This window comes from Carcharhinus amblyrhynchos, chromosome 30, assembly GCF_965287045.1.
Source record: "Carcharhinus amblyrhynchos chromosome 30, sCarAmb.v2.hapA, whole genome shotgun sequence".
Lineage (NCBI taxonomy): Eukaryota > Metazoa > Chordata > Chondrichthyes > Carcharhiniformes > Carcharhinidae > Carcharhinus > Carcharhinus amblyrhynchos.
Window position 1 is genome coordinate 21377656 of NC_137353.1, and position 12069 is coordinate 21389724.

Consider the following 12069-nt stretch of genomic DNA (forward strand, 5'->3'; position numbering starts at 1 on the left):
AAGAGAATTATTCATGGAGGGTGGAGCCTGGTATAGTGGATATTGGAAGAGTTGTAGATGACAAAAGCACGAACAAGGGCTTAAGAACTTTGGGAATGAGATGGGAAGGTGTGGGAAAAAAAATTCTTGTCATTGACTGAGCTTGGGGTGTCAGCATGGAGTCCCAAAATTCCACAGTCTTATTCAGTAAATCCCAAAGGATATGATTTGTAAATTCCATGGGATACTGTCAATAAATCCTCAGGAATATCATTGTTAAGACTGTTGGAACACTGTTAATAGACGTTCGTCGATAATGTTGCCTATAAATCCAAGATCTGAAGAGTCATTGCTAAGTGTTCCTTTGCACAGTCAGATTGGCAGTTGTGGCGAGATGGATCAGCAGTGTGGGCTCGCGACTGATATCTAGCTCATTGTCTGCATTTGTCAGCTGAAAAGGAGAGCATGTTTAATGTGCACCTTGCTATCAATTCCTTTATTTCAGATTTTGTGCTGGTTTGGGAAGTCAAAACAAAAAAGCCCAAGAAGCAGAAGGTGAGGAGCACGTATCAGGAAATGGAAAAAGAAGAGAAAAACATGTCAAAAATAAACAATGATAACGAGAAATGGAGAGACAAGTTTATGAAGAATTTGGCGAATGCGGGGCTCCTGTTAGAGAAGGTGAGGGAACACAACCAGCAGTAACATTCTGTCCCCACAGGAGTAAATGGTACCGTGTCAGCAGATTAGCAGTGGTTAGCACTGCTGCCTCACAGTGCCAGAGACCTCAGTTTGATTCTGGCTTGGTTGAGTTTACCCGTGTCTGCGTGGGTTTCCTCTGGATGTTCCAGTTTCCTTCCACAATCCAAAGATGTGGATTGGCCAGGCTAAATGCACGGAGTTATAGGGATATGGGGGATGTGGGGGTTCTGGGTAATCTGCCCTTTCAGAGAGTCGGTGCAGACTTGATGGGCCGAATGGCCTCCTTCTGCACTGTCAGGATCCTATGATGAGCAGTGATACTCCAGTTCTAGTTTGTACAGCCAAAGGACCGAGTCTGAGTCACTTTTTAATTTCAAGCAATGAAAGGAATACCTGCTGATTTTAAAAAAAACTGTTCCCAAAAGCAGAAGTAGCTGATCTGTAGGGAAAGAAGCAAACTTACCTCAGCACCAACATGCTTCAGGTTAGGAATACAACATTGCTGGGAGAGGATTCATAGAATCCTACAGTGCAGAAGGAGGCCATTCAGCCCATTGAATCTGCACTGTCTTTCCGACATAGCATCTTACCCAGGCCCATCAAAACAACTAGAGGCGAAATGAGAAATTTCTTAACACAGAGCGGAGGGAAACTACCTCAAAGTGTGGTGGAATCTGATTCCATTGTCGTTTTCAAAAGGCAATTTGACCCATTTAAGGGAAGAAAGGGAAAAGCAGGATTATGGAACTAAATTGGATAGCTCTTTCAAACAGCTGCATAGACACAAAGGGCTGAATGGCCTCCTTTTCTGCTGTAAGATTCAGTTATTCTATTTAGTGATTCTGAGTGTGGCTCCCCATTGGAATGTAAATCGGTGACTTATGCTGTGTATTATGTGAATTCTTGCCACTAGGTGTGTGACACCCATTTGGCAGCAGTGTGTGACAGGCTGTGTGTGTGTGTGTGATGGATGTCTGAGTTAGGGAACATTATGCATGATGTTTATATGCCTTAGCTGATATCCATGCAGTAAATAACCTATTGGTTCTCATGTAATTGTTTCCTAGGATATTACTGTCAGTGAGAAGAAAAGCATCCATTATCTGAAGCTGAGCGCCCCCTGGGATGTGCTGGTGTATTATGCCGAAGAGTTGTACATGAGGGCTCCTCTGCAGGTCTGTAGAGTACTTTCATATCACAGAAAACTTTCAATCACCAACATTTCACAGACACATTTTATAAGAGTGCAAAGAGATTGCAAAATCAGCCATTTACATTGGAAAGTGCCTCCTTTACTCACAACTGAAGCTGAGATTGCTGATCTTACAATAGAGCAATTTACGCCAATTTATTAACAAGCCTGCTAAAAACAGCAGAAAGGGGTGTTTAAATCTGTTGCTTTCTTCACCTTCCTCTTTTCACTTAGCAGTGGCGATGGGGAGGTGATGGCCAAATGGTATTATTGCTAGACTATCAATCCAGAAACTCATCTAATGTTCTGGGGACCCCTGTTCGAGTCCTGCCACGGCAGATGGTGGGGTTTAAATTCAATAAAAAAAAATCTGGAATTAAGAATCTACTGATGATCATGAAATCGATTGTGAGAAAAACTGTTGGTTCACTAATGCCCTTTAGGGAAGGAAATCTGCCGTCCTTACCTGGTCTGGCCTACATGTAACCCAAGAGCCACAGCAATGTGGTTGACCCTTAACTGCTCTCCAAGGACAACAAGGGATAGGCAATAAATGCCAGCCAGTAATGTCCATGTCCCACAAATGAATAAAAAAAAGTATAAAATAGATGGGGTAGTTCCCCTACTCTCTGAATCCACAATCTGTCTACATCAGTCAAAATTTGCTCTCTGTGTGCTGGCTACCTCTGGCTGTTCTTTGGCAATCGTTGTCTGTTTGGCTTGTTTCAGTTATCCAGCATTGTGTTGTTTTGTGTGTGCGTCTTGGCTGAGTCACTAGCTCAGTATTTTTCATGTTACTCACAGGCACAGCCCAATCCCTGTCTGAATACGTCTGAGACAGTCCTGAGGAAACTTAATATCCCCAACATCATGTCTGAGTATGTCCCCAACAGGCCAGTGGATTACTATACCTGTCCTTTCCGCAAATCCAAGCTGGATAAGTAAGTAATCGCAGCAGGGGATTGGGGTTGTTCCTTTGTTTCCCCTGCAAGGGATTTACTGATATGTTGGTGCCTCTGTGTATCATGGAACCTCTACTTGGGAAGCTGGAGGAGGGTAAACATCATGAATAACAGTGGGATGAAATTAATTTATTTACTTGCAGCAGGAGATATGATGACCTGATTTCTTGCCAGTCAAGGAACTGTCAGTATAATTCTACTTGCATTTTTAGGGGGAGTGAGTCCTTGAGATTATTATTCTAATAGGTCTCAATTCTAGAATGCCAATGTGTGCCTTTTCATTAGTGAATATGTGGGAACCCCCACAGAGCCATACTTGGATTTGAAACTTGTGCTTGTAATGAGCTGCTGAACTCGGCTAGGCTACCATGGAGAAAAACCAAATGGGGCATTACCTCCAAGTGGAGTTTTCCTCCCAGAGCTAATCCAGGCACACTCATTGACACCTTAGTTGTTATTTCCAATAATTGTGTATGGTTAAGTTTATTTATCAGTCACAAGTAGGCTTACATTAACACTGCAATGAAGTTACTGTGAAAAATCCCCTAGTCACCACACTCCGGAGCCTGTTCGGATACACTGAGGGAGAATTTATCATAGCCAATGCACCTAACCAGCATGTCTTTAAGATTGTGAAGGAAATCGGAGCACCTGGAGGAAACCCACACAGACACAGGGAGAACGTGCAGAGTCTCCACAGACAGTGACCCAAGAAGGAAATCCGAAACGTCTTTTACCTTCAGCAAGTTTATTCTCTGGATAGCTCAGCATAGTAACAGTCTCTCTTCTCTCTCTCCTTCCTTCTTTCCATCCTTCCATCCTTCCAACTTCCCTCTCCCTCCCATTATCCTCCCTCCCCTGTCCACCTTCCTCCCTTCCCTCCTCACCTTCCTCCCTTCCCTCCTCACCTCCCTCCCTCCCCTTCCCACCTCACCTCCCTCCCTCCCCTTCCCACCTCCCTCCCTCCCTCCCCTTCCCACCTCCCTCCCTCCCTCCCCTTCCCACCTCCCTCCCTCTCTCCCCTTCCCACCTCCCTCCCTCTCTCCCCTTCCCACCTCCCTCCCTCTCTCCCCTTCCCACCTCCCTCCCTCTCTCCCCTTCCCACCTCCCTCCCTCCCTCCTGTTTCCATCCTCATCCTCTTCCGACCTTCCTCTCTCTCCTTCCACTTTCCTGCCCTCCCACCTTCCTTCCTGCCTTATAACCTTCTTCCCCACCCACCTTTTTTCCTTCCCTTGCTCACTGTGTCCATTATTCTCTTATAGAGATTGAGCCAATGATTATCATCTGTGTTTAAGAATGAGATTGGCGTAGCAATGTAATCGCCAAAGAATGCCTTTGCTGATACGTTGACATGAGTGATAGAGTCCAGAGCAGCCTTGATAAAGATTTGGGAGTGGAATCATAGACATTTATGGCACAGAAGGAGACCATTCTGCCCATTTTGTTTGAGCTAGTTGAAGAAGAGCCATCCTGCCCTAATCCCACTTTCCAGCTCTTGATCCGTAATTGTGTAGGTTATGGCAGCTCAAGTACGTGTCTAAATTCTTCTTAAACATGAAGAGAGTTTCTGTCTCTACCATATTTTAAAGCAGTGAGTTCCAGACCCCCAAAACCCTCTGGGTGACTAATAATCTCCTCAAATCTCCCTCACAATTACTATAGATCTAGGCCCCCTGCTTACTGACCTCCGTGCTAAGGGAAATTGGTCCTGCCTATCCAACTATTTTAAATTTTTATTCATTATGAAAGGTCTTGCAGCCTTGCATTGTTCAAGGTAGTTTGTTTAGGCTAGTTTTTCAGCCTCCAAGCATCATATTACACAGTGACAAAAAAAATCTTTTGTAGCTTTGACAAAGTGTGTGCTCATTGGCAACCATGCACCACAGGGTGTAAATCCTGCTCCCTAAAGTGAGAGTCAGAATGAGGAAGGTAGTATAATGAGGAGTAGTCCCTAGTGTGTGAGAGGAAAAGAGGACTAGGATGTATACTTGTCAGTTTATGGCACAAATTTGAAGTCTTCATGAGCTGAGGGAAGAAGAACTCTGATCTCTTTGGATGCTGCAGTTTTGAGGATGTTTATGACTTGGTGGCACAGTGGTTAAAACCACTGCCTCATGGCGCCAGAGACCCAGGCTCGATTCCCGGCTTGGATCACTGTCTGTTTGGAGTTTGCACATTCACCCCATGTCTGTGTGCGTTTCCTCCGGGTGCTCTGGTTTCCTCCCACAGTCCAAAGATGTGCGGGTTAGGTGGTTTGGCCATGCTAAATTGCCCCTTAGTGTCAGGGGGATGAGTTAGAGTAAATGCATGGTGATAGGGTCTGGGTGAGACTGTGCTTGGTGCAGATTCGATGAGCCGGATGGCCTCCTTCTGCACTGTAGGATTCTATGGGTCTATGTTTTCCACTATGTTTTAGAATGGTACTGGTTAATGATTGGAAACAAACACTAACTCTTAGCCAGCAATGTGGTCTGTGCTTACAGACTGCAAAAAGTCTGACAACACCAGGTTTTAGTCCAACCTATTTATTTGATAATATTCTCACAAGCTTTCGAGGGGTTACCCTCTTCGTCAGGTGAATGGAGAGTTCTGGCCTCAGACAGAGCATATAAAGCACAGACAGTTTAGAGATTACTGATTAAAATGCGAATCCTTACACCTAACCTGCTGTTCAAGACCTGAAGTGGCTGACAATGTGAGTGGTAGGAGCACTGATCACAGTTTAAAGAGATGTGTATTGTCTCCAGACAGTACAGTAAGTGAGGTTTTGCAAACCCAGGCAAGTCACGGGGGTTACAGATAGTGCGACATGAACCCAAGATCCCTGTTGAGACCGTCCTCATGTGTGCGGAACTTGGCTATCAGTCTCTGCTTAGCGACTCTGCGCTGTCGTGTGTTGTGAAGGCCGCCTTGGAGAATGCTTACCCGAAGGTCAGAGGCTGAATGCCCGTGACCACTGAAGTGTTCGCCAACAGGAAGGGAACAGTCTTGCCTGGTGACTGTCGAGCGATGTTCATTCATCCGTTGTCGTAGCGTCTGCATGGTCTCATGCTTCGGGACATCCTTTCTTGCAACGTATCAGGTAGACAATGTTGGCCGAGTTGCAAGAGTATTTACCATGTACCTGGTGGATGGTATTCTCACGTGTGATGATGGTATCCATGTCGATGATCCGGCATGTCTTGCAGAGGTTGCTGTGACAGGGTTGTGTGGTATTGTGGTCACTGTTCTCCTGAAGGCTGGGTAGTTTGCTGCGAACAATGGTCTGTTTGAGGTTGTGTGGTTGTCTGAAAGCAAGAAGTGGGGGTGTGGGGATGGCCCTGGCGAGATGTTCGTCTTCATCAATGATATGTTGAAGACTCCGGAGAAGATGTCGTAGCTTCTCCGCTCCGGGGAAGTACTGGACGACGAAGGGAACTCTGTCCACTGTGTCCCGTGTTTGTCTTCTGAGGAGATCGGTGCGGTTTTTCTCTGTGGCGCATCGAAACTGCCGATCTATGAGTCGAGCACCATATCCTGTTCTTACGAGGGCATCTTTCAGGGTCTGGAGGTGTCTGTCACGATCCTCCTCATCTGAGCAAATCCTGTGTATACGGAGGGCTTGTCCATAGGGAATGGCTTCTTTAACATGTTTAGGGTGGAAACTGGAGAAGTGGAGCATTGTGAGATTGTCTGTGGGCTTGCGGTACAGTGAGGTGCTGAGGTGACCGTCCTTAATGGAGATGCGTGTGTCCAAGAATGCAACTGATTCTGGGGAATAGTCCATGGTGAGTCTGATGGTGGGGTGGAATTTGTTGATATCATCATATAGTTGTTTCAGTGATTGTTCACCATGAGGCCAGAGGAAGAAAATGTCATCGATGTATCTAGTGTACAGCATCGGTTGAAGATTCTGTGCAGTGAAGAAGTCTTGTTCGAACCTGTGCATGAAGATGTTGGCATATTGAGGCGCAAATTTGGTCCCCATGGCTGTTCAATGTGTCTGGATGAAAAACTGGTCGTTGAAGGTGAAGACATTGTGGTCCAGGATAAAGCGGATGAGTTGTAAAATTGCATCTGGAAACTGGCAGTTGTCAGCATTGAGTACTGATGCAGTCGCAGCAATGCCATCGTCGTGGGGGATGTTGGTGTAGAGCGCTGAGACATCCATTGTGACGAGGAGTGTCCCTGGTTCAACTGCTCCATGTGTGCTGAGTTTCAGTAGGAAGTCCGTAGTGTCGCGACAAAAGCTGGGGGTTCTTTGTACAATGGGTTTCAGGATGCCCTCGACGTAGCCGGAGAGGTTCTCACACAGAGTCCCATTGCCCGATACGATGGGACGGCCAGGTGTGTTTGCCTTGTGAATCTTTGGGAGGCAGTAGAGATCTCCAATGCGGGGAGTACGTGGAATGAGAGCACGGAGGGTGCTCTGAAGGTCCGGATCAAAGGTCTTGATCAGATTGTTGAGTTGACGAGCGTGTTCTTTGGTCGGATCTGTGGGTAATTGTCTGTAGTGTTCCTCATTGTTTAGTTGTCGGTACACTTCTTTACAGTAATCACCAAAGTCCCGTTTTCCACCACTTTCCCCCACATCTACAAGATAGGAAAGTCAATTTGAATTGGTGGCTTCAATGTTCTTGTTCCGACTTTGCTCACATGTAGCACTTCAAGACAAAAATGACCTTTTCTATTTGTTGTTATAGGTTTTTGGGAAGCAATGATCATGACACATACTTTACTAATACACAGCGGCATCAGATTGTAAGTCTTGTTTAACAATATGTGAATGTTAATATGCAATGACACAAGTGTGTGTGCTCATGTGCGTGCATGTGTGTTTTGATAACACAAACATTTTTAGGACTCTGACAAGGCCAGTAGCCCCAATAATTTAACAGATGAATTCTACCTTTTTAACCACACCTGTCTATCTATCCTTTTCTATCTAGAAAGGTATTAATTGTCTCTTGAAGCCATCTGTATTCACCTGCCTTGGGCACTTATTTATTTGAGTTCTTTTCCTGGTGCACCTTTGTTTGCTCTTTTCATTTAACAGATGAATTCTACCTTTTTACCACATCTGTCTATCTATCCTTTTCTATCTAGAAAGGTATCAATTGTCTCATGAAGCCATCTGTATTCACCTGCCTCGAGCACTTATTTATTTGAGTTCTTTTCCCGATGTGCCTTTGTTTGCCCTTTTCATTGTGGCCAACTCAACATTTCTATCCCATGCCAAAATTGGACAGCAATGAGCTGAGCTTTCTCCAATTGAGATTCTTTAGTGACTGGTAATTTTTTCTTTTGTAATCATTATTGCTGGACTAGGAAGAACGAAAGTGGTGCCCCAATTCCCCAGTACTCCCAGCCTCCATTCATATACCACCTCTGTCCTTTCCTTACAATGCCCAGGATTGAGGCAGCTTGCACAAATAATATTAACAAGGATAGAGACTTAATTTCAGGCCAGACTTGACTGGATTGTGGGTTCCACGTGTAAGCCCACTTCAGACCCAGCAATGGGTCTGAAGGAATTTCCAGTCCAAAGCAAGACAAACACCGTCTTTCTTTCATAGACACTGACTGAGCTTCTGTGTGCCTCTGATGTTTCTGTTCTCATTCTTAACTTGTACAAACTCCATATAAGGTAAATCCTAGAATTGTCTGTTACTTTCCTCTGTACTTCTATAACAGCCTATATTGGATGTGGAGTCTGACATTCTGCAACTTGCGCAAGGATGTTGAGTTGTGTAATAATTTGCCAGCGAGAGTTAGATCTGTAGAGAGAGACAGAACTGATGGATTGTGAGAAAATATGTAGGTAACATTGATCCATTAAAAAAGGTGAACCCCTAGGCCTTTTGTTCTAGGCCTAGGAAACATTTTTTTTGTCTATACAGCATGTGAACAAGCACATGAAGCCACTGTATTCTGTGCGAAGTTTGTTTCAGCTCAGGACAGAATAACTTAAGGATAAGTAGGACTAACAGTGGAGACCAGATCATGGGTGTTAACTGGCAGTGCATTACTGAGTTGATTGGAGGAGCTGATATAGGAGAGTGAGAGATTGAAGTGTGCAGATAAGGAGGATTCGGGATTTGAATTGAACAGTGAGTTGATGTGAAAGGGAATGCTCAGATATTGAGCGGATGGGAAATGTGATGATTCGCTGCAGGTTTTTGGCATTGGGTGGATGTAATGTGTGTATTAGTATTAAATAGTTGTTTGGGGTTGGGATGAAGTGGTACTCTTGGGTAGAATGTCTTTTGGGAGTGTTGAACGGGGTCTTCAGTAGGATGGAGTTGTTTATGGTTGGGTGGAACGTTAGGAAGGGATTTAATTTGATTTACTATTTTCACGTATTAGAATACAGTGAAAAGTATTGTTTCTTGCATGCTATACAAAGTATACTGTTCATAGAGAAGGAAAGGAGAGGGTGCAGAATGTAGTGTTACAGCTAGGGTGTAGAGAAAAATCAACTTAATGTGAGGTAGGTCCTTTCAAAAGTCTGATGGCAGCAGGGAAGAAGCTGTTCTTGAGTCAGTTGGTACGTGACCTCAGACTTTTGTATCATTTTCCTAAGGAAGAAGGTGGAAGAGAGGATGTCCGGGGTGTGTGGGGTCCTTAATTACGCTGGCTGCCTTGCCAAGGCCGCAAGAAATGTAGACAGATTCAATGGATGGGAGGCTGGTTAGCGTGATAGATTGGGCTACCTTCACAAACTTTTGTAATTTCTTGCAGTCTTGGGCAGATCAGGAGCCATAACAAGCTGTGATACAACCAGAAAGTGGTGAATCTGTAAAAGTTGGTGAGAGTTGTAGCTGACGTGCCAAATTTCCTTAGTCTTCTGAAAAAATAGAGGCTCTGAGAAAATAGAGGCGTTGGTGGGCTTTCTTAACCAGCATGGGGGGGGAACCAGGCCAGGTTATTGGTGATCTGGACACCTAAAAACTTGGAGCTTTCGACCCTTTCTGCTTCATCTCCGTTGGTGTAGCCAGGAGCATTTTATCTATGCTTCCTGAAGTTGATGACAATCGCCTTCATTTTGTTGACATTGAGGGAGAGATTATTGTCGCTGCACTAGTTCACCAGATTCTCTCTCTCATTTCTGTACTCTGTCTCGTTATTGTTTGAGATCCAACCCACTACGATGGTGTCGTCTGCAAACTTGAAAATCATGACTGTGGATATTTGGTGGGAATATTTGAGAAGGCTTCATTGAAATGTCGGTGGGACATTGAGTAGGAGAATTAGTGTGGGCTGTAATGTGAATGTATGTTTAGTGAGTGACTGGACCTTGCTATGTTTCAGATATATGAAATTCTAGCCGCAACTGTGTACGGGAAAAGGCAAAGAGCAGAAATTGGGATTGATCGCTTGCTAAATGAAAAAGTTTTTTCTTCTGCCTTCCCACTCCACGAGGTAAGATTTACAGGGATAAAGAAAATATTTATTTTCTGTGACAGATAGGGGACTATGGAATGTAGTAGTCACCAGCTGCAGACTGGATCTAACTCTGGTCATTTCTTCCACAGCTGGTAATTTCTCTCTCTGTCACCCTATGTACTGATGCCCATTATGTCATTGTGTGTTGGATCTGTTGATAATCTTGCACTTATGTGTTGGTATATCTTGTGCTGTCTGTAGGGTCCATATGAATTACCAGAGTACGATGTACCTCCAGAAAATCTGAATCCAAGACAAATTTTGTATAAGTACTGGGCCTGTTGGTCCAAATGGCATAAATATCAACCGCTTGATCACATTCGAGAATACTTTGGAGAAAAGATTGCCATTTACTTTGCTTGGCTGGGTGAGTTCTTTATTCTATGGTTTCTTGTAGCATGGGACTCAGTTGGCTGGACGACTGGTTCGTGATGCAGAGTGACGCCATCAATGTGGGTTCAATTCCTGTAATGGTGGAGGTTATTCACAAAGGCCCACCTTCTCAACCTTGCCCCTCACTTGAGATGTGGTGATCCTCACTGTCGATGTCTGCCCTTGCTGACAGTAGGCTCGCAAGGTTGGAAAGTGGTTCACGTTATCCAAGGCCTCATTGTGGATTTTGGTAACTGGACGGAGAGAGGTGTTGTGTAGCTGGGGGCAGATTGGTAGATGACCTTTGGTGAAACTCTGGGGAAAATGGTAAATGGGTGGATTTCCTTTGATTACGTTGGTCATTAACACCTCACTACGTTTTGACATAAAATAACGAAGGGAGCACTTGGGGAATTTGCCACATTTAAATATGTACATGGCTCCTTTTACCTCTTTCTCTGCAGGTTTTTACACTGCTTGGCTTCTCCCTGCTGCTCTAGTTGGCACTTTTGTTTTCATCTCTGGACTGATGACAATGAATTCGAACATGCCAGCGTAAGTCAATGAATTGCAGCAACTGCACAACTACCAAAGTCTATATAGTTACCAGATAAAACAGCCTCACATTTACTGAAAAGCACAACTCTTACAAGCACTGATTTTAAGTGAACGCTGATATAATATAGTTTACCATCTACTTGGGCTGTGGAGCAACTGGAGCCTTGAATTAACCCACGATATCCGAGGTTTAAAACATCTGGATTTTTGAATGTGTTGACAGCACATTAAGCGTGAAGGAAAATGTAGTACCCCAGTAATACACAATACTGTACTAAGGTAGTTAGGAGGCTGACAGGCTATGGGAATTTTTGAATGATTGTTTTCACAATCATTTCTGTGATTGGCAGCATAGTGGCATAGCGGTTAGCCCTGCTGCCTCACAGCACCAAGGACCCAGGTTCAATTCTGGCCTTGGGTGACTGTCTGTCTGTGTGAAGTTTGCATGTTCTCCCTGTGTCTGCATGGGTTTCCACCAGGTGCTCCAGTTTCCTCCCACAATCCAACGATGCGCAGATTAGGTGGATTGGCCATGGTAAATTGTCCCTTAGTGTCAGGGGGATTAGCAGGGCAAATACATGGGGTTACAGGGAGAGGGTCTGGGTGGGATTGTTGTTGATGGGCTGAATGGCCTCACCCTGCTCTGTAGGGATTCTATAATAAAGAATTTCAGTGCTTTTCTTAATATGTCATACAGAGTCTTTGGGGAGCCATGTGGATTCATGAAAATGATGATAATTGAGTCACAGCAGATGGAGCAGTGACATAACTGCATTTGAGAGACTAGCGGAAATGTGAATTAGAGGTGGTGGAGACAGAGATTTAAAATGTGAAGGCAGCGGGAGATCACAAAATTATCACAAACTCTAAAAATCAAA

The 12069-nt window shown here is 44.5% G+C and overlaps 1 protein-coding gene across 2 annotated transcripts in view; it reads left to right on the top strand.

The window, feature by feature from the left end:
- The window catches only part of ano11 (anoctamin 11), a 54106-nt gene that overhangs the window by 11776 nt on the left and 30261 nt on the right, over positions 1-12069 (top strand). For both annotated transcript variants that reach the window (XM_080215223.1, XM_080215224.1), the window contains exons 3-9: positions 485-660; positions 1749-1856; positions 2678-2814; positions 7519-7576; positions 10127-10237; positions 10463-10628; positions 11098-11188. In XM_080215223.1, the coding sequence (XP_080071349.1) occupies positions 485-660; positions 1749-1856; positions 2678-2814; positions 7519-7576; positions 10127-10237; positions 10463-10628; positions 11098-11188 (847 nt within the window). The remainder of the gene's footprint in view (positions 1-484; positions 661-1748; positions 1857-2677; positions 2815-7518; positions 7577-10126; positions 10238-10462; positions 10629-11097; positions 11189-12069) is intronic.